At 37.0% G+C, this 22,699-nt stretch overlaps 1 protein-coding gene across 6 annotated transcripts in view; it reads left to right on the plus strand.

Annotated features, from left to right (window-relative positions):
• LOC106883273 (protein KRI1 homolog) overlaps nt 1–8,704 on the plus strand; it is a 99,803-nt gene extending 91,099 nt beyond the window's left edge. For all 6 annotated transcript variants that reach the window (XM_089366648.1, XM_014934222.3, XM_014934223.3 and 3 more), the window contains exons 15-18: nt 1,834–1,964; nt 4,226–4,290; nt 7,830–7,928; nt 8,167–8,704. In XM_089366648.1, coding sequence (XP_089222774.1) covers nt 1,834–1,964; nt 4,226–4,290; nt 7,830–7,928; nt 8,167–8,686 — 815 coding nt within the window. In that variant the 3' untranslated portion in view covers nt 8,687–8,704. The remainder of the gene's footprint in view (nt 1–1,833; nt 1,965–4,225; nt 4,291–7,829; nt 7,929–8,166) is intronic.
• Nucleotides 8,705–22,699: the final 13,995 nt, after the last annotated feature.

Below are 22,699 nucleotides of genomic sequence, written 5' to 3' on the forward strand. Positions count from 1 at the left end.
TATATCTTTTCATGACAAACATGGATATATTATCAAAATAGCTTCACAGGAAATGTAGTTCCGATCAGGAGTAACATTTGGCCGACAACAATCCATATATATTTTGGAGATTTTCAGTAGTATCTGAGTGCCTCTGCATTTTCAAGCATGTTGGAGTTAGGTCATTTTATGCCCTTGCCCCCTTAATATAATTATGTACATATATATATAATTATTAATTTAATGCATAAATTACTTATAAATTTTTTATTGCATACTGACTAGCTGATAAAAAGCACTAATGTGATTTTATCTTTATATTCTACTATATACATACATATATATATATATATATATATATACATACAGGGTGCAATCGGTAAATTGTCAACATTTTATATTCTTAATTTCACGCATGCGCATTGTTTTGTTTTTTTATTTTGTCAACTACACTGTAAAGTAGGGTCAGTTGGGCACTGTCTGTGATAAAAACAGCACCATGGCGCAATTCACTCGGCCAGAAATTTTGAAACATGTTGTACTGCTTGGCATTCATGCCAGAAGTTCCAATATGAACATTTCAGAGTGTCTGGGTGTCAATCTGAGGACATGTACCAAGAGTGATAAAAATCAAACATCCAGTCAACATCATGGTGTTTGGAGTGATCACTAGTGATGACAATGTTATGCCTCCATTTATCTTCCCACATGGCTTCAGACTCAACACGGAGGCCTACATCAAGTGCCTGGAGGGGGTAGTGCTGCCCTAAGTCAAGAGGGTGACTGCTAGAAGACCCTATGTCTGGCAACAGGACTCTGCACCGTGGCTGTCAGACAATTTCTGCAACCACATAACCCCTAACATCTGGCCACCTAACTCCCCAGACTGCAACTCCCTTGATTATCATGTGTGGGATGCAGTTGAGCTAGAGACCAACAAAACTCCTTGTAACACCAAAGATGAACTGAAGGCAAGGATTATGGCTGCATTCACCAACTTAAACAAGGAGACCGTCCAGAAGAGTTGCAGAAGATTCCAAAGTCTTCTGGTGGTTGAAACCAATGGGGATCTTATTGAATAAATTTACTCTTTAGTATTTCAAGATATTTTTATGTAATTTTGGTAAATATATCTATTAAAATGAGATATCAGTGTTATTTTCATTTTGCTTAATTTAGACGACAGTTTATTCACCATACCCTGTATATATATTTATATATACACACACACGTGCATGTATCATAATCATCTTTTCCTCTGAGGCTTCTATCACATCTATTGGTACCTGAAGACTATATCATATCTGTTAGTACATATAATGAACTAGTGTTCATGTATATGATGTTGATGATGATGATATATATATTTTTTGTTGTATCTGGGGAGAATCATTCTGTTTTAATGCCTTATTAATTAACACACTCACTGGTTCGATTTCCACTCATTAACTTCTTTTTTTTTTTCCCCTCTCTGAAATTTTCATTGCTTCTTGCAACCTCTTCGATAATTGTTGACAACTATTAAAGAGGTTGCAAGAAGCAACGAAAATTTTAGGAAAAAATAAATAAGTAAATGAGTGGAAATCAAACCAGTGAGTGTGTTAATTAATAAGGCATTAAAACAGAATGATTCTCCCCAGACACAAAATAAAATTATGCTTCAACACAAACCAAATAAAAAACGAAGTGTGTGTGTGTGTATATATATATATATATATATCATCATCATTTAATGTCCATTGTCCATGCTGGCGTGGGTTGGACTAGTGCACTGTATGTCCATAAGCAATGCTTCACATTTGCTATTACTATTAGAGAAATTAATCAATTCCTCCCACTTTAATTTTGTTTCAGATGAAATGACATTTGAAGAATATTTTGATGAGTATTATAAACTGGATTATGAAGATCTGATAGATGACTTGCCCTGCCGCTTCCAGTACCGTTCTGTTGCAACTAATGATTTTGGACTTGATACAAATGAGGTTTTACATTTGTTCTTTTAATTAATTGTATTATTCTTTTATGATTTGTTGAAACATATGTTTAAAGCTAGAGTCATTTCCTTACACTACTACACAAAATGGATATGAGGAAACTTATTTTCACTTGAGATAAAAAGAAGTAACTACATAATTAAAAAATAATTATGCAGATTACAGAAACACCATAATTTTACCAAGTGATAATGTAAAATAAAAGTTAATAACTAACTCTTAGATTATCTTCTATCTTATATTTGATAAAGGGAAATTTTCTGAAATGTAATAGAAGCATTGAACAACATATGTAAAGTAATACAAGATTTAGTCTTTGTTTTATTTATTAACATCACCTTACATATTTTGCCTAGCATTGCTTTTATTGTATTTACACATTGCAATGCTTCAAGCAAATTACAGTGCTTGTTTGCCTCTGGGATCTCCTCTATGCTGATGACCTTGCTCTAATTGCTGAGTCACTATCAGAACTAGAGGAGAAGTTTCAGGTGTGGAAGCAAGGACTAGAATTGAAGGGTCTTAGAGTCGATCTAGCTAAAACCAAAGTCCTGATAAGTAGAAAGGTAGACAAACCACAAACACCTTCAGGTAGATGGCCCTGCTCAATCTGTAGAAAAGGCGTAGGTAGAAACTCTATAAGATGTACCCGGTGTAAGCTATGGACACATAAGAGGTGCAGCAATATCAAAGGAAGGCTAAATAACAAGATAGTTTTTTCTATGTAGCAGATGCTCAGGAACAATAAACACTGAAAATGTGCAGAGAACAACTTCTGCCACATTCCAGGGAGAAAAACTAGAAGTAGTTGATAGCTTCCGTTACCTAGGTGACCAAGTCAGTAGCGGGGGGGGGGGGGGGGGGGGGCTCTGAAAATGTAGCTGCTAGAATAAGAATAGCCCAGGCAAAGTTCAGAGATCTCCTACGTCTGCTGGTCACAAAAGGCCTCTCACTCAAAGTAAAAGGTAGACTGTATGGTACATGTGTATGAACAGCCATGTTACATGGCAGTGAAACATGGGCCGTGACTGCTGAGGACATGTGTAAGCTTGCAAGGAACAAAGCCAGTATGCTCCAATGGATGTGTAATGTCAGTGTGCATACTCAACAGACTGTAAGTGCCTTGAGAGAAAAGTTGGGCCTAAGAAGCATCAGATGTGGTGTGCAAGAGAGACGGCTGCGCTGGTATGATCATGTGGTGAGAATAGATAAGGATAGCTGTGTGTAAAAATGTCACACCCTAGCGGTTGAGGCTACCTGTGGAAGAGGTAGACCCAGGAAGACCTGGGATGAGGTGGTGAAGCACGACCTTCGAACATTAGGCCTCACCGAGGCAATGACTAGTGTCCGAAACCTTTGGAAATATGCTGTGCATGAGAAGGCCCAGCAAGCCAAGTGAGACCATAACCCGTGGCCTATGCCAGGGGTGTAACCAGCCCACTTATGCGTACCTTTCCTTCATTGGACACTAAACTGTGCTTGCGAAGACCTGTTGAGGCAAGTGAAATCAAATTCAATGACAGCACCACATGACTTGCATCTGTGCTAGTGGAGCGCTAAGAGCACCATCCATGTGTGATTGTTGCCAGGGCTGCTGACTGTGTGCTGTGCCGGTGGCATGTAAAAAACGCCCTTCGAGCGTCATCATTACCAGCATCACCTTACTGGCACGTGAAAAACAACATTCGAGCGAGGTTGTTGCCAGTGCAGGTGGCACGTAAAAAACACCATTTGAGTGTGGTCATTGCCAGTACTACCTGACTGGTCTTCATGCTGGTGGCACGTAAAAGCACCCACTACACTCTCGGAGTGGTTGGCATTAGGAAGGGCATCCAGCTGTAGAAACTCTGCCAGATCAGATTGTAGCCATCCAGCTCGCCAGTCCTCAGTCAAACTGTCCATCCCATGCCAGCATGGAAAGCGGATGTTAAACGATGATAATGATGCTCGAAATTAAATATTACCTAATTTCTTTTGTTTAAAACAAAACTGGTAATGTTTTTGTTAGCCGTAGGTAAGTTTGTGTGAGAACTTCCATTTAAAATAAACATTGTTTTCAGATCTCTCTCTCTCTCTCTCATGACAAATATTTGCTGTTACATTTTTATCAAAATCCCTGATACTCCAGCAACTGATTATAATTCTTTTACTTTCCCTCTACTAAACCTGACTGCAAACAAAAAAATACATTGTGTTTTATTATATGTGTTTGTATGAACACATAAATATTTACCTTTCTCTCTTTACAGATCTTGCATTCAACGGATAAAGAACTTAATTCCTGGTGCCCCCTCAGCAAAGTGGTGCAATATAGGTAAATAATTAAGCCAGTTTTTGTTTATTGAACTACAACAGCTTTTTTTTAATCTTCTGCTGAGATGTTCTGTAAATCTCAGCCAGTAACTTTAGCTTCTTTACAAGTGATATTTGCTGTACTTATACTTTCAAATGCTTCTTGTCATTCTGTCTCATCTTTCCATTCTTTTATAATGTCCTGTCCTTATGGCACCATTCTCCGGTAGTATTTCTTATAAAGATACTGATACTAGAAATGAACAACCCTGTTGATAATGTACCAAAATTGCCTTCATCATCAATTAACAGCTGATAAGAGAAGAATGATATCTTTTTCCTTCATCAACTGTTTTATCTAAGGAGATTTGTGGTGGTCTACATCAGCAAGACTTGTATTGTTTGGAAAAGGTAACAGAAAGAGTAAAGTAATATAGGGAGCAAAGTGTCTGGTATTTCAGTCAAGGCCCTTCTTCAGGATTAAGATGATAAGGGATGGCGGTGGGGGAAGGAGAAGAGTTTTGCATCTTCTGTTTTGTGTGATTTGTAGTAACTAACAGGAAACATAAAACAAGTGTAGACAAGCTGTAGGAGAAGAGAGGAGGAAAGAAAGAGAAATAAATAGAGGAAGAAAAACCAGTGAAGGGGAAAATTAAATTGGAAGGATAGCTAAAAGATTACTGTATTAGGAGTGGTGATAGGATTGAAGGAAAAACTTGTTTAAACCCATTGGTGCCCTGGTTTCAAATGTATATATGAGGCATTGTTCCTTCCACTTCCTTACAGATATATGGTGTGCAGAGAAGCCAGACAATAATGAGTGGGTAATAGAGTGGTCTTGTTATGTTGAAGTGGATAGCAATGGGTTGGCCTGGCTGTGGAACACATTGCAGATGACTACAAATGTGCTCACAAAAGTGAATGACAAGGTGACAATTTGTGTCATCAATGTAAAAGGCACCACATAGTTTGCAGTCTATTCAATTGGTAGATGTGCAGCAGAAGTTTTGTGCAATGTGATACTGTGACTTTGGATAGTGTTGATGTTGATGACCATTATTTCATCTCCTGCGAGTAAATTAAAAAGTGCCTAGTTGTATATGGCTGGCTTCTAAGAGATTGCCAAGGTTCTTCTCTTTCTTGAATGCAAAGAGAACTGGTGTGAGTAAGATTGGAGTTGTTGTGGAGTCAGAAAGTAGGATTTGGAAGTTGCAGGTTGTGTGTTTCAGTAGTAGATAGAAGGGTGGGTTCCACTTCTACCATATGTAATGCTGTAGTTAGCTTTCTTAACATTTCTATTACTATCAATAATGTCCATCTTCAGCCACTACAAATCTAATGACCCCCACTCTTTTCTCCACTATCATACTAAGCATACTAAATTTGCAATACCATTTTCCCAATTCACCAATCCTCGTTGCTTTTGCATCATCGATTTGGATTTCATCTCTCAACATGAAAGAATGCAGTATTTCCTCAAGTATTTGTGAACCCTGCACGATGCCATTCCCAGGGCATTGACTGTGTCACTGCTCTCCTATCTTTTTTAAAGGACCTACAGACAGTATTCCACTCTCCCTCAAATTTCACTCATTCATTTTCATTGAAATGTATTCTTATTTGCAACTTCAAAATCCTACTTTCTGACCCCAATTCTTCTCCAATCTTTCCTACACCACTTCTTGCCTTCAAGAAAGACAGGAACCTTAGGCAATCTCTTAGAAGTACCCAACCATAGACAGCCAGTCACTTTTTAATGCAGCACCTATCCTTACATCAACAACCATCATCAGCCTTAAATCACAGTACCACATTACACAAAGACTTCTGCTGCATGTCTACCAACCTCATATATTGCATTATTTGCAAATTTTGTAGTGCCATTACATTGATAAATCAGTCTAACCCAACCCATCATCACCTGCTTCTGTCCAATGGGCCCATTCCATTACTCTTATTCATGTCTGGTGTCTCTGCATGCTTAAAGAAACAAAAGGAACAATGTTTCATATTCAAATTTGAATATGGCACCTATGAATTTAAATGAACATTTCTCCTTCTATTCCTTCACCTCCTCCTAATTTAATGATCCTAGTTTCGTCCTTTAACTCTCTTCTTACTTTTCCCTCCACTTCACCTTTCCCCAGCTTATCTTCCTCTTCTCTCTCCTACTATTTTTTGTCTATGCATGCACTTTCACTTTGTTTTACATTCCTAATGTTTACTCTCAGTTGCTTAAACATTGAGGATGTTAAACTCCTCAGTGTTTCTGTTTTTCCCCCATATCTCAACCCTGAAGGACTCCAAACTAAATATTGAAAACTCCACTTCATACAGCAGTATTTATAGTGCTGTCTGATGTTAATTTTGTACAAAGTAGTATACAATAGTTACAAATAAGCAATTGTAAACAAAACCATTATATATGATCAAAAAGCAGTCATACTAATAGTTTTCATTGACTACACGTAAAACATTTGTACAAATCAAACTGGAATTTTCCAGTCATTCTGGATTTTATTCTGAGCCAAGTGCAAAACTCTTTATTCTACTGGAAAGTTGTACAAACAGTGATAACATCATATATATAATATTGATAAAACTGCACTCCAAAGGCTAGGCTCCTCCAGAACCAGAAAATATTTCTGCACTGATCTATTACTGACCTACTATGAAGCTCTGGTACAACCCACAGACACCTGGGCAGTGCTACTCACACAGGTATCCAAGACCATTTTCCAAAAGAAGGCCAATTGTCTAAGTTATATTCGCCAACACTATCCTTGAGCTTGTTTCTTCTTCCTGACTTTTCTACTGCTTTTGTGACAAGTTTCTACACTCCAGAACAAAAATGTTGCATACAACGCCGCTAGGCTGAACACTTCATTTGTCATTCATATTGTGACTCATCCTACCAAACACTGTACTAAATATTTTTCACAGCCCTCTTCAGAACTACAACTCTCTGGGAAGTCCTTTCTTGTCCTCATTTTTACTTCAGAAGTTTAAACTGAATATTAACTGCACTGATCTCACAAGTCTGGGAGATCCAGCAAATACCATGAGTGCTGCTCCTCTTACTTCAATGATAATGTCTAATATCTCACATTACCACAAGATACCATAGGTCTCTATTGCTGTTGAGAGAGCATCAAATGTTCTTCATATTTACAAAGATTATGTGTCACTTAATGGAGCAGTAATGACGATGCAGTGCTGTTGGTAAAGCAAAGCTGAATATTTAATTCTTTCTAGTTTACTAAATTAAATTTCAAATTAAAATTTTGCCAGAACCAAATTTGTTCTCATCATTGTAAGATTACTAAACTAAATATCATCATTACTGGTATTTAATTTGACTGAATGTGCATAAATTGTATTATGCTACCTTTGTAGATAAAAGCCAAGTAATAACAGGTATGTTCCCAGCAAATCAAGTTCACATTGCAGTTTCAATTCCTTGTTCATTTCTAATGCTTTTTAGAAAAAAATTCAAAAGGTCTTAATTCTTCTTTCTCATAGAAAATCAATATCAATAGCTTCATATTTCTACTTTTGTAGGACTGAGGAGGAAGAGTTTGTCAGCAGAAAAATGTATTCAAAACGGAGTAGACAAAACAATCGCAAGAAGAATATCTTAACGACTTTTTACACTCACAGGTAATTCCTCAAAAGAGAATTTTATAATGTTAGCTAAAAATGTGTGTGTGTATGTATAAATAAAACAATTGTTCTAAAATATTTCGATTCATCTAGCTTTACCTCTTGTTTTTTTCACTTTTTTAAACCAGTTCTTAGAATTTTTGTCAGTTCATAACAGAAAAGTAACTAGATTTTTATGATTTAGTCAAATCTAATTTGAGATTAATTACTTAACTACTGCAATATCTAATTACAGTGAGTCTTCCTCGAGTAAAACATCAAATAATAAAGAAGAAAATGAAGAGAAAGTAGAAAAAAAGCCATGCAACATAAAATCTGACCACAAATCTAATGATGAGATTCCTTCAGTAAACAGTAAGCAACAGAAAAACTCTAAGAAGCGAAAGATGTCAGTTGATGATGCCTCACCAGAACAAAACATGGCAAGTGCTGAAAACGAAGAAAATGCAGTAAATAAATCCAAAAAGAAGTTTCAGTCCAAAGATAACAGTTCGTCAATAGCAGGGGCTTTAACCAAAACCAAAAGTTCAAAAGGTTCTAAAAATAAAACTGAAAAAGAAGGAAATACTGCAAAGGTTTCTGAATTGTCAAATACCAAACTGAAGAGGAAGAAACGTGCTGAATGCTGGAAGCAAAAGCAAAAAGGAAACAAACACAATGAACAATTAAATGTAACATTGTCTAATACCCGTCTCAAAGCATATGGCATCAACCCAAAGAAGTTTAAATACATCCAACTTACAAAACAGAAATAAAAAAAATTGATAATTCGTTGTAATGGTTTATTGTTTCGTTTTGTTTTCTATATTTTAGTACTTTCTCCTTTACTGTTTTTATTGACATCATTACAATCTGTTATATACATAAATAATTACACAGTTATACATACACATACTTCCACAAACTTACATGTATAATATAATTTCCCTTCCTAACATTTCACCCAATTCACCATTAAGAGCTACATCAAAATATAAACCCATGCTTGCAACATTCTTTAATTAGTAACAGATCTTCATATTTTCATAAAATTCATATAACAATCACTATGACACTTCCCAACTCTCAGAAATGCCTAAACACATTTACCTTCATCATCATCGTTTAACGTCTGTTTTCCATGGGTTGGACAGTTTGACTGAGGTCTAGAAAGCTAGCAGCTGCACCAGGCTCCAATCTGATCTGGCAATGTTTCTATAGCTGGATGCCCTTCCTAACGCCAACCACTCCGAGAGTGTAGTGGGTGCTTTTTACATGCCACCGGCACAGGAACTAATCAGGCAGGCCTGGCATCGATCACGTTTGGATAATGCTTTTTACGTGCCACCAGCACGGGAGCCAGTTAGTGGGTACTGGCATCAGCCACGTTCAGATGGTGCTTTTTACATGCCACCGACATAGGAGCCAGCCAGGGGGCACTGGTCACAGCTACGATATTGGTTTTACTTGACTCAGCAGGTCTTCTCAAGCATATCATATCATACAGCGCATCAGCGGTACTCTTAACTGGGCCAGACATGCGTGGCTGCGATCTCACTTTAGTTGCCGGGTCTTCTCAATCACAGCATACCTCCAAAGGTCTCGGTCTCCTGTCATTGCCTCTGGGAGACCCAATGTTCAAAGCTGATGCTGCACCACCTCATCTCATGTCTTCCTGGGTCTACCTCTTCCACAGGTTCCTTCCACAGTTAGGGAGTGGCACTTCCTCATTCATACGTAACACATGACCATACCAGTACAGTCGTCTCTCTTACACACCACATTTGATGTTTCTTATGCCCAACTTTTCTCTCAAGGCGTATGCATACTGACATTACACATCCAGCGGATCATACCAGCTTCATTTCTTTCAAGCTTACACAGCAGTCATGGCCGATGTTTTACTGCCGTATAGCATGGCAGTCTGCACACGTACATTGTACACACTACCTTTCATCCTGAACAAGAGGTCCTTAGTTGCCAACATAGGTAGGAGCTACAAAAATGTATGGTCTTTGCCTGATTGAAAGAAAGTTTCCTGTACAGTAGGCCAAGTAATTTTGTTTCCATGTTATCTGAATGTGGAAGGAAGAGTCGCTGGAGTTGTGAACAAAGGCAGTGGAGACAGAAAGTTATATGACACACACACACTCTCCCTCTCTCACATGCACTAAACAGTGAACTGAAATTGACAGCCATTATGTATGCAAGATACATTGAGAGTCAGTTGAAGGAGAATAGAGCAGTGGAAGAGAAAGAAGGAAGATATTATAAAGAGAAGTGATTTAAATAGATAGGGAATTATTAATTAGAGTGGGAGAGAAAGAGAGAATTAATCAGCATTCTTGCTAGTGGACCAGGTAGGCAGGTGAGAAAACAGGAAGGATGGATAAAAAGAGTGGGAAAGGAAGAGGTGGTTTAAATAATGAAGTAAAAGAGGGAGAGAGAAAACGATAAGAAATCTACCATAGAGAGGGAATTGGGTAACACGATAAAAGGAGCAAATAAAGAGAAATTTGTGCATAATATTGAGAAGTGTGGAGGAAAAAACATTGGGAAATGAAGAAGGGAGGTGGAGAATGATTTGAAAAGTAGAAACTAAGCTTGAATTGTAAAGAAAAAGTAAGCACGAAAAAAAATGGAGACAAGGTTTGAAGCAGAAAGATTGAGAATTACTGAAAGGAAGCAGAGTTAGACCCTGTCATTTTTTTATAGTATAAAAAAGTAATATCATAAACCTGCCTTCCTCTCTACTGTAGTGCCACTGAATAGAAGGGAATTTTAGTTTTGTGAGTTACATTGCAACCTCACTAATGCTGGTGCCTCAAAAAAAGGACCCAGTACACTCTGTAAAGCGGTTGGCATTAGGAAGAGTATTTGGCTACAAAAACTATGCCACAGTAGACATTGAAGCTCAATGCAGTCCTCAGACCTGTCAAACCCTCCCAACTCATATCAACAAAGAAGGTGGACTTTGAAAGGTGTTTTTTTTTTTCTTTTTTGCAAAGAGATTTCCATCATCATTGTTGTTTAACATCCATCTTCCTTGCATGCATGGGTAGGATGGATGACAGGCAGAAAAACTCTCCTAGGCTACTGTGTCTGTTTTGGCAGGGTTTTTATGGCTGGATGCCCCTCTTAACGCCAACCACTCCACAGAGTGAACTCAGTGCTTTTTTATGTGGCACTAGCACAGGCGACGTTAGTTTTGGCATGATTTTTACAGCTGGATGCCCTTCCAGATACCAACCACATTACAATGTGAACTGGATGCTTTTAACATGGCACCAGCAATGTCAGGGTAACTAAGTAACTTACAAGACAAGGAAATACGAGAGGGGCAAGGCCTTTGAGGAAGGAGACTTGTATCAGTGGATGAAAGGTTATAGTGTGACAAAGATACAGAAGCAGGTGTCTTGCCACAACAGAGTGGACATTAGAGGAGGTGATCCAGTATCAGATGATAAAAGGTTAGAGTATAACAGAGAAATAGAGAGGCAGAAATAGGTGTCTGTCTGTCCTTGTTTGTCCCCTCTATGTTTAGCCCCTTGTGGGCAATAAAGAAATAAGAAATAGGTGTCTTGCTATAGAGGAGGTACAAGAAAGAGGCCAGAAACAAATGTGCTGATGTAAAGGAGATACTTGGTTACCTAGTCGGAGGAAAAACAAGAGAATGTGACTAAGAAACAGCAAAGGTTTAGTGCTAGGGTATACTTACAAGTAACAAGAATATGAGCATAGAAGCTGGGTTGAAAAATTGTGTGTGGGGAGCAGTGATACAGTGAGCAGGGCAGTGAGGGCAAGAAAGGGGACTGGAAAACAATCATAATTTATGAAGAGGAAATGTGAGGAAGAAAAAGATGCAGTTAGAAGAGGAGCTGTAGTTCGATTTCTTAGGGTAGAGTGGGTGAAAAGCATGTTGTTACATGTGGGTGGGCTACAACTCTTCTAACACTCAATTTTGTGGACGAGTCTTCTCTAGAACCTCATATCGCCAAACATCTTGGTCCACTGTCATTTCCTCCATGAGCCCCAACATCCTAAGATCTGTCCTTACCACTTCATCCCATGTCTTCCTAGGTTTCCCTCTTCCACAGGTACCATCCACTTCCAGAGACCAGCACTTACTCATATGCATCCCATGTACAAACCAATACATTCTTTCCTGCATACCACATTTAATCCCTCTTATACCCAACTTTTCTCTCAACACTGTTGTGCTTTATTGGTCATGCACTCTGGTGTTGCGAATCCAATGAAGCATACTACTTTCGTACCTTTCCAGCATACGCATGTCCTCTGGTCTCCTAAATAGCAGAAACTATCTACTACCTCAAGAGAGCCTCCTGGGTATTTGAGAGAGTTTCAGTCCCTCATGCTCTTAGTACTTACTGTTCCTGTGCACCTGCAACACACGAAAGTGACCTTATTTGATAACCTTCCCATAATTCCACTGCACCTCTTATGCGTCCATAGCTTACACTTGGTGCAGCAAATGGAATTACATCCCACTCCTTTCCTACATACTGAACAGGGCTATTTGCCAGCTGGAAGGAGAGTCTTATCTCCTTTCTTGCTAACAACAAGGGGATAAGAGTTAAAGCCCAATTAATTAGAAACAGAATGAGACCAGATGAAATGCCATTCAGCTTTGTCCCCATAGTCAGGCAACTTCAAGAGAAGTATTTAGCTAAGAACAAGCTGCTGTACTTGGCATTTGTTGATCTAGAGAAAGCCTTCGGCAGAGTACCTCACTCTGTGATATGGTGGTCTCTGAGGAAGTTAGGGATAGAGGAATGGCTTGTGAAAATAATACAGGCTATGTCCAGGGGTGCTGTTAGTAAGGTAAGAGTTGGCCATGGGTACAGTGATGAATTTAGTGTACAGATAGGTGCACACTAAGGTACCCTCAGTACCCTCTTACCATTGTCCTCCAAATCATAACAGGAATTTAAGACTGGAAGCCCATGGGAACTACTACATGCTGATTATATAGAAAAATCTATATCATAATTAAGAAATTCCAGGAATGGAAACAGAACTTGGAATCAAAGGCTCTTAAAGTAAACTTAGCAAAAACCAGGGTCCTAGTAGGGAAGAAATTGGTCAGGACCCTTCACCCTTCTGATAAATGGCTCTGCTTGATATATAGGAAGGGTGTAGACAGAAATTCCATTTGGTGTACCCAGTGCAAGCTGTGGACGCACAAAAGGTGCAGTGAAATAGTAAGAAGGTTAACAGATAAAGTAGTGTTTGTATGGGACCATAAAGATGCATAGAAAACTGATTTCCTTAAAATGTTCCAGTGGCTCTCTGGAAATCATAGATAATTTTTGCTCCTTAGCTGACCTAATTAGCAGTGGAGGAAGTTGTAGAGAAAATGTAATTGCTAGAATAAGAATAGGATGAAGAAGGTTTAGAGAGCTATTACTTCTGTTGGCAACCAAAAGTCTCTCTTTCTCCAAGAGAGGATTGTATGATGCATGTGTACAAATTGCAATACTGTATGGCCTTGAATACAGAAGATGTGAAGACTGGAGAGGAACAAAGCTGGTATGCTCCACTGGATGTGCATGTACAACAGTGCATTGATATTGAGAAAGAAGTTAGGGACAAGAGGAATTAGACACAGTGTGCAAGAGAGGAGACTGCTGATTTGGTCATGTGATGTGGATAGATGAGGACAGTTGCATGAAGTGCTGATCACTTAAAGTGGAGGGAGGTTGTGGAAGAGGGAGACCCAGGAAGACATGGGATGAAGTATTGAGGGCTGGTCTCAAAACGTTGAACCTTACAAAGATGACAGAAGACCAAGATATGTAGTGCATTGTTTTACTTGAGAAGACCCACCCACCACAACAGAATTGAGGTACAGAAAATGAAGTGCCATGTAAAAAACATTGGTGTGTCTGCTGGTGTCACATAAAAAACACTAGTGCTGATGCCACTTAAAAGCACTGGTGATAGTACTACATAAAAAGCACCCAGTTCACTCTGTGAAGTGGTTGGCATTAGGAAGGGCATCCAGTCATAGAAACCAGGCCAAAACAGGCTATGGAACTTAGTGCAACCCCTGACTTTGCCAGCCTGGAAAATGGACGTTAAATGTTGATGATAATGATGATGGTGATATATATACCATACTAACTCCTTTGATAAAGGCATCGCTATTACTATCCATCGATTTATATGCAGACATTCAAATTAAGCTGATGAAAAATAAACTTTTCCTGCTGCAGGTAAGTAATAGTCTCATTAGCTTAAATTTGAGTAATGTATAATGAAGTAAACACTTCATCAGATTTCAATTCATGACATGAACGTATAGTATCCTATCCTCTAGATCATTTTGCTTCCATGCAGTTAAAATGTATTTTAAATTGGTAAACAGTTGAAATGCAGCTTTCTTCTTGTTTGTCACTGTCTGTGACAGGCTGTGTAATCATTATAATTGGGTCATTATTAACTTATTGAATAATCTCTGCCTACTTGAACAGCAGAAAGGCACTGTCTTTAATGTTGTAGGAGCATATGATGTCCTGTTTTTAGATTTAAAACATGTGATACCCACTTTAAAGATAAGAAGTAGGTAGATTATAAAAGGAAATTTGGTAGTTACATGACACCCCTTTTGTCATAAATTTTCACACTAAGATAAGTTGAATAAATCTCATTTGTTAGAGGATATTTTTGTGGCCAGTTTGATGTATTGGCTAGTCATTGTAGTGACCATCACCAGAAAGGTTCTGGTCACCAAAAATTCTGTGGCTTTTATATACTAGTGGCTTTTATACTAGTAGGTCTTAACCTGGGGACGGCATCAGTAATTTTCAAGGGGGTGCATGAGCCCTTGAGAAAAAGCAGGAATTTCATTAATTATGTTTGTTGTTCTCTTAATGAGAGAATAGCCAAATAATGAGAAGTTTAAGAAACAATGCAAAAGTATCACCTTTAGTTTTCTTATTCTACTATCTTAGCACCGTTTACCATTTTCTGTACTTATTGACCCACCACCACTTCATATCCCTAAAAACCTGCACTAATTCTAAATTGTAACTTTAACATTTGCTTTTATTTTGTAATTTTTTTTTTGTCACAAGACTGGTATAAAGCTTAGATATTATTATCGTGTAAAGACAAACACCTTTTGCAGTTAATAGATTATAAACAAGTTTGATCCACTGTTTTCATATATATGAAATAATGTGATTCTTAAAAATCAAGAGACATACTGAAGCATTATCAAATCATTATAGTAACATACTAAGAATAGGTTCTACTATCACTCAATTTGATAAAATCTCAAACAAATTAAAACATAGATTGGAAAAATAAAAAATTTTAACAATAAAACCAAATTTTTTTATATTAAATCTTTATGTTAAAAACACAGTAAATTTTTTGTAAGAAAAAAATTATAATATAAAGTACTTTATAATATAAAGATTTTGCATAGCTTTTAGTTTTACCAAGTACTTTCTGTAATATTTAAATCTGAAATTTAGTTTAACATTTGTTAAACTAAATTTCAGATTTAAATATTACAGAAAGTACTTGGTAAAACTAAAAGCTATGCAAAATCTTTTCCTTTTTAAAGAAATCTTTTTTATATTTTCGTACAAATAAATACAATATTTTATTGTACAAATTTTTCATATAACTTTTCTTTTAATTTAACTTAATTTTAATTTAACTAATTCCAAATTTTTTTTCAGAACTCTTTACTCCAAGCATTCTAACTTGGGCCTTGACATTATCTTACATGTGCCTTATCTTCTGTTCACATATTTGTGTTGTCCACTGCACATCAAATAATTCGCAAGGAGTGCAAAGAAATGGAAGTATCTTGACAAATATATTCATTCTCTCCAAAAGGATGACACAGAAGTCCCCCAGTGTATGATATGTTACAAAACTTTGAGCGATGATGGAATGCGACCCTCACACTTGGAATACCATTTAAGGACAACATATCCTGCTTTTGCAGACAAGCCCAAGGCATTCTTTGAAACAAAAAGACATTCCTTGAAGCAAGCTAAATTGGATGGTTGTGGGGCATTTCAGCAACAAACTTCAATGGTTGTTGAGACTTCCTATGAAATCACCATGTTCATTGCAAAGAGCAAGAAGAGCCATAACATCGGAGAGTCTCTCATAAAACCAAGTCTACTCCATGCAGCAGAACTCATTCTGGGGAAAGATAGTGCAAACAAGCTTTCTCAGATTTCACTATCAAACAATACAGTCAAGGAAAAGATCGACGACTTGTCTCAAGACATCAAAGATCAAATTCTCAACCACATAAGAGATTCTCCTGTTTTTGGATACCTTTGAAGTGTTGAATGCTCTCGACCTTAAACTACAAGGGCAAAACATCAATATTCTCATGCGTCACGACCCCATTCAAACCTTTATGGCCAAACTCAACCTCTGGAAATGTCTAATTGAGCAGGGAAATACAGCCAGTTTTAGTTACTTGGATTCTGCTCTCACTCAGGGTAACCTTGGTTCTGAGTTAAAGAAACAAATAATCACTCATCTGACTGACTTGAAAACAGAATTCATCAGATACTTCCCAGATACAGATGAAAAGCATGAAGTCTGGAGATTCATCAGGAACCCATTTCTGTGTGAAGTGACTGATATTTTGGATGAAGTGTAAGAGGAGTTTCTTGAGCTGAAGTTCAACTGGATCTTGAAATGTTCTGGATCAAGTACCTTCCTGTTTACCCTCTGATCTCACATCAGGCTCTTCAGATTTTAGCTATTTTTGGATCCATGTATCTTTGTGAAACTGCACCTTGCACACTTGTTGCTGTCAAGAATAAGTACAGAAACAGGATGAACGTTGAAAATACTCCAACATTAAGAAAATACTGCAACACATGGCATCACTAATTCTCGGAATTTTCTTGAAAACAAGAAAATACATCAGCTTTATTCTCTCTTTCTACAATAGTAACTGCTCCCATGAATACTCTAACTATACACCTCAAGCATACACTATTTGATACCATTCTGTTTTCATCTCTGCTGTATTTCAATCCTCCTCAGCCACATGTTTCCCACAAAGCAACCTACAAAAGGTCTAGATCAGGGGTGGGGAAATCCCCGCCCACAAAACCATTTTATTTTGCCCACAGGCTGATATACTCGCATGTACAAAATATAGTAAATTTTTCAATTATAAAATTTATACAATATTTGTATGCCTGTTTCCAACATAGGTTGCATTTCCACTACGACTTAAAAGGGTTAGACTCAAACAGAAACTCATTGGGTAATTGCCATTTGAATGGAAATTTTGTTTTCACTATCACTATAAAACACACATTGCTAGGTTTGTACCACCCCCTTGAGACCCAACTACACGCTAGCTGAAAAATATAGAAACCTCATAAGTAATATAAATGTCCTAAATTCAGTGGCTGTGTTAATAAAGATGATACATATTAATTTAATCTGTTAAACTTATTTTTATTAATGTATATCAAATTATACATAGATATGTACAAGATCTACACAGATATAAGAATTAGAACTTGTGATCCGCCCTTGGACCTTTTTTTTTCTCTCGTATAGAAAGTTTCCCCACCCCTGGTCAAGATAAATACCATGTGTATCAACTTCGTACATTTCTGTAAACCAAACTTCAAGCTCTGAGGATCTCAATTACTTTAATGGCATATTATGTACATGATTACTTTGTGCAGTATATTCATCCATTTTCAAGATATCGTCAGTTAAAATTTGGAAGAAGATTTAGTAATTAATTTTTGTAGGTTGAGCGACCATGTAGAGCAGCACTGCCCCCTTGGGGGCGGTGGATAGATCCAGGAGGGCATTGAAGTAAAGTGGGATGATAATGGGGTGATGGATGTAAAAAAAAAATATTAATAGGTTAATTAGGTTTAAGTTTTATTTGTGAAATACAGTTGTTTTGAATTTTCTGCAGAAAATAAGTCTATATATTTACGGGTGAGGGCACTAGGAATGTGGCCTGAGTGCCAAGGTGGCAGCAGCCTGAAAAAGTTTGGAATTACTTTTGTAGAGGTTCTGGTAATTTTTCAGATTAACACATGCACGATTTTCACTAGGGTGTTAGGGTTAGGGTTAGGGTTTTAGGGTTAAGGTTTTAGGGTTAGGGTTAGGGTAAGGGTTTAGGGTTAGGGTTAGGGTTAGGGTAAGGGTTTAGGGTTAGGGTTAGGGTTTTAGGGTTAGGTAATCGTGCAGGTGTTAATCTGAAAAATTACCAAGGTTCTTTCATTTGCTCACAGTTTTAAATCCATTCGTATATAGGGGGAGGCAAGGTTATTTGGAACACAGTTCGCAAAAGTATTTATTTTTGCAACATGCTTATCTCGATAAATTTAATATATTTTTATAGCTATATATGTAAACAGTAAATTTATAACTATGTTCCACAAGGACCTAGAGATATTCGCAAAAAAATGTAATTTTTGTGACCCAGGACATTCATATTTGCATATTTCAGCATGAACTGGTATTGTCCATTTGGGGTATACAAAATCTTTCAACAACAAACAAAAACCGCACAACAGCACACTTTGAATCATTACAGTTGCACACAGCCCCCTTAAGACATTATAATACTAAAACTAAAAAACCATCTGGGTATGTGAAAAGTTCAATTTGTGGCTGCAGCAACTCCAGTCCTTAGTTTCTACAACTACATGGAAAAACAACTTCCAAAACATCAGACACATTTACAAAACCACATATACTTCCACTCAAGTCAAGACAAAAGCTTACACATAGAAATAGCTGCAACATCCATAACCCCCAAACATAATGTGATGTAAAGTAAAACAAAAATAAAATCTTTCTGGAAAACGTTTTGCTTTACTCCATCTCCATTTCAAATAATAATCTTAATTCTTTGGACCTATACAACAGCTACTACAAAGACAATAAATGAGAAATGATCCGTGTAGTTACAATTCATTTACTATCCAACAAAAATATTCCATCACTTATTTCTCATGTGCTCAATTTTTGCTCTTAAATCGGAGAAAGACTCCTTAAAGTCAGGTTTTTTCTTCAGATTAACTCGAGACACTTGTTTTCTGCTTTCTCTTTCGCGCTCACTTTGAAGAAGGTAGGTAAAGTTGTTTAACAAGTGTTTGCCATTCCTATTTCGCAGAAAACTTTCTTTTACATCAGCTTCAACAGGTTTCCATTCCAAAATGTTTTCAGTGTTGTTCTGTACCAACGGGCGCTTCAATAAAGTAGTTACTTCACTGAATTTCGTTGCAGTGATCTTTTGTAGCTCAGACCGTTTGTTTGGTTTATCCTCGATTATAAAAGGACCCTTGAGAAACTGAACTGCTTTCTTTTCAAAGTCGTTTATTGCTTCATTAATTCTTTGTGCAGAGCCATAAAACGACATTACTTTATGATCTGTGAGTCGTCTTTGTAAGCGCTGTGGAAGTGGGAAATGACGCGAATGACTCAGTGTTAGACGGTCGTCTGAACAAGTGATTGAAGGAATATCAAATACTTTGCTTCTCAATATGATGTGGTCTTCTTCAAAGAAAATATTAAAAAAGATGTCCTGTTCACCAATATCCACCGAATTTATCCCCTTCGAATTTCCCAACAATCTAAACGTTTGACTATTGCTGTTTAGCATTGATCCAAGTTTCAAAAGAGTATCGATCTTGTGACTACTTTGAGAAAGATTTCCCTTAGCTTCATACAAAGTATTTGTGATACTGAAACACGTCCAGCGTAAAAGCATAGATTCGCTGTCGTTAAGATCATGCTTTCGGGCTACACTTCTACACAATAACATTACTTGACTGTAAATGAAATCCATAAATACTGTCGCAAATATATTTGCCAATAGTTTCGGTTGTCCTTTTGAATTTACCGAAATCTGTCGCTGACCTGCTAATATTATTTGATTCTTTAAATTTAAAATATCACAGTCTAACGAGGCAGCCGAAATATCGAAGAGGGAAATAGTTTTGGTTTCAACTTTCATAGAATTTTTGCAAATTAATCTTTTCCGTTGTACTTGCCTTCTTTTCTTCCATACATGTTTTATTAACACTAAAGTTGCTGTGGTTATTAACATTGCAATCAAGACAATAACTTTATCAATAATCGTAGGAATGTAATCAATAATATCGTTGTACAGTTGCCCACCAATAACTGTTTTTGTCCATTTGCCGAATAACAAAAAGGAACGAGATAGAAAATTGACAAACTTTAGAAAAGATTTAAAACTATATCTATAATAAAATATCTGTAAGCAGAAGCCAGTCGTTGATGTCTTTAACCAGAGGTTTAATAAGTTTACTCGCTTTTCTAATTTACAAACCTTGCTCAGACAGCAATATAGAGAACACATAAGAACAAAAATTGTTGCCCAAATAATCGTTTGCTTTAAGCAAGTCTGAATATCTTTTAAAAGATTATCCACATATTCAATATTTTTGCACATCTCTCGGCACGGAAATAAAGGAAATTGTGCGAGGCGTGCATTTTCCGAGTCTGGAATTAACGGAACATTGGATTTACGGCATCCGAAAAGAGACAAGAATTCCCAATCGCGTAATGTACTCAGTCCGATGAACGGAATTAAGAACTGAACCGATAAAGTTACATCTTGAAGAAAAGAAATCTGAGATTGAAGCTTATTCCGATCCATTGTACTAAAACCCTTAATATTATAAATATTAAAGGTGAATAGTTAGAAAACTTCAAGGATTCGGATAAGAATATAATTAGCTTTTTGTTAGCGATTATCCTTTTGACTACTGTGAAAAATTTTGAAAAACGATAGCTCTATTTTAAAATCATTTTAGCGTTCAGTGTCGATCAACTCCTTTTCATGCATTCAGGTTCTTCGGGAGAGTTCATTTTCCATGTATTTTATTAACACTTTTCTTTTTCGGAATTTTTTTTTTTTTTATGCCGGCTTGTAATGTCTTTCCCAAGATTTTGGTAAATTTTCAGATTAACACCCGCACGATTTTCACTAGGGTGTTAGGGTTAGGGTTAGGGTTAGGGTTAGGGTTAGGGACGGAATTCCCTAACCCTAACCGTAACCCTAAACCCTAACCCTAAAACACTAACCCTAACACCCCAGTGAAAGTCGTGCGGGTGTTAATCTGAAAATTTACCAAGATTTTTCCCCGACTGAATTTCAATATTGCTTTGTTTAGTTCAGAATTAGTTTGACTTTTTTCAATGAGATAACAAGATCGAAATAAATCATTTATTTATTTATGTAACATATTCTTTTATTTGTTTCAGTAATTTGACTGCGGCCATGCTAGAGCACCGCCTTTAGTCGAACAAATCGACCCCAGGACTTATTCTTCGTAAGCCTAGTACTTATTTTATCGGCCTCTTTTGCCGAACCGCTAAGTTACGAGGACGTAAATACACCACTATCGGCTGTCAAGCGATGGTGGGGGACAAACACAGACACGGGCTTCTTTCAGTTTCCGTTTACCAAATGACTTTGGTCGGCCCAAGGCTATAGTAGAAGACACTGGCCCAAGGTGCCGCGCAGTGGGACTGAACCCGGAACCATGTGGTTGGTAAGTAGCCATTCCTGCATCTACATGAAAAAATTTTTTGTGGAGTATAAATTAATACATACAACTTCAATGGCTGCGGGTTAAAATAACATAAAAGTAAAATGGTTGGTACTTTTTGGTTATCTCACCCCCATTAAAAATTGAGTTATCTCCCCCCGTTTTACGAGAAATATCAGTACTTTTGGTTATCTTCTTCAACTAAAAAAATTGTTTAACCCTCAATAAAACAAAAAAATTAAAAAATTAATAAACATAAAAAGTGAAAAGATGAAACATCATTTTCAATTTGATAATATTTTTAGGATCTATTCCATTTCATCAAGCTGTTAAAAAAATTAATTAAAAACTCTGTGATTGAGATGGGAGTGAGATAACCAAAAGTACCAAATGGTTGTAGGTGAGGTAAGATAAATTATTTAATTTTTTGTTTTCAAGGTCAGAATTTAAATATGAAAAATTATTTTATTTCTTCTAAAGACCTGAAGCTAAACAGCAGAAAATTAAGTTATTCGTGGCTAAATCTTTCAAGTAACTGGATATATCTCAGCAATAGGTTCGCAGGTTTTCAAATCTTCCTTTGCAGTTCATCTCAACCAGTATTCTGTGAAATGGTCCTCGAGCAAATTACTGTTTCTTTTCTCGGCAACAAAATCTGCTTAGTGGGTGCAAACCTAGTTTTTGAAGAGGATGTTCAAAGTGTTTTCATAGCCTACTCAGAATTTTAGGAATGAGGGGCGCTTGCATAACCTGTTCCGAAACCAATGCTGACCACCCTTGTCCTCCATCTCTTCTACTCTTACTCCAATGATAGGAACAAGAAAATGCTGACTGTAGTTGACAGTAGATTATTACCTTCTCTAAGACAAAAAAAAAAAAAATAACAAAGTGCAATATTAGAATTGGACAATCTCAAAAATTGTCAGTCTACATTTTTGTGAGAATCATATTCTTAGATTCCACATATTGTAATGCCAAGTATCCATAAACCAACATTTTGTGGACCTGGAGTAGAGAGAGCATGTCTTTGATGAGGTTGCAAATGGCAATGAAAGGACTAACAAACCTGATTGATTGATTGACTGACTGAACACTTAATGAAACAATCAAATAGTTAATTGGTGAAATGGTGAACCAGTGTGTGTAGGCACATTGAAAGGTAGATCTTGTGAGATTGTTGAGATGCTTGAAAGGAGACATGTTGATGTGTGCAGCATC

Source organism: Octopus bimaculoides, chromosome 19 (genome assembly GCF_046866305.1).
Source record: "Octopus bimaculoides isolate indiv1 chromosome 19, ASM4686630v1, whole genome shotgun sequence".
Classification (NCBI taxonomy): Eukaryota; Metazoa; Mollusca; class Cephalopoda; order Octopoda; family Octopodidae; genus Octopus; species Octopus bimaculoides.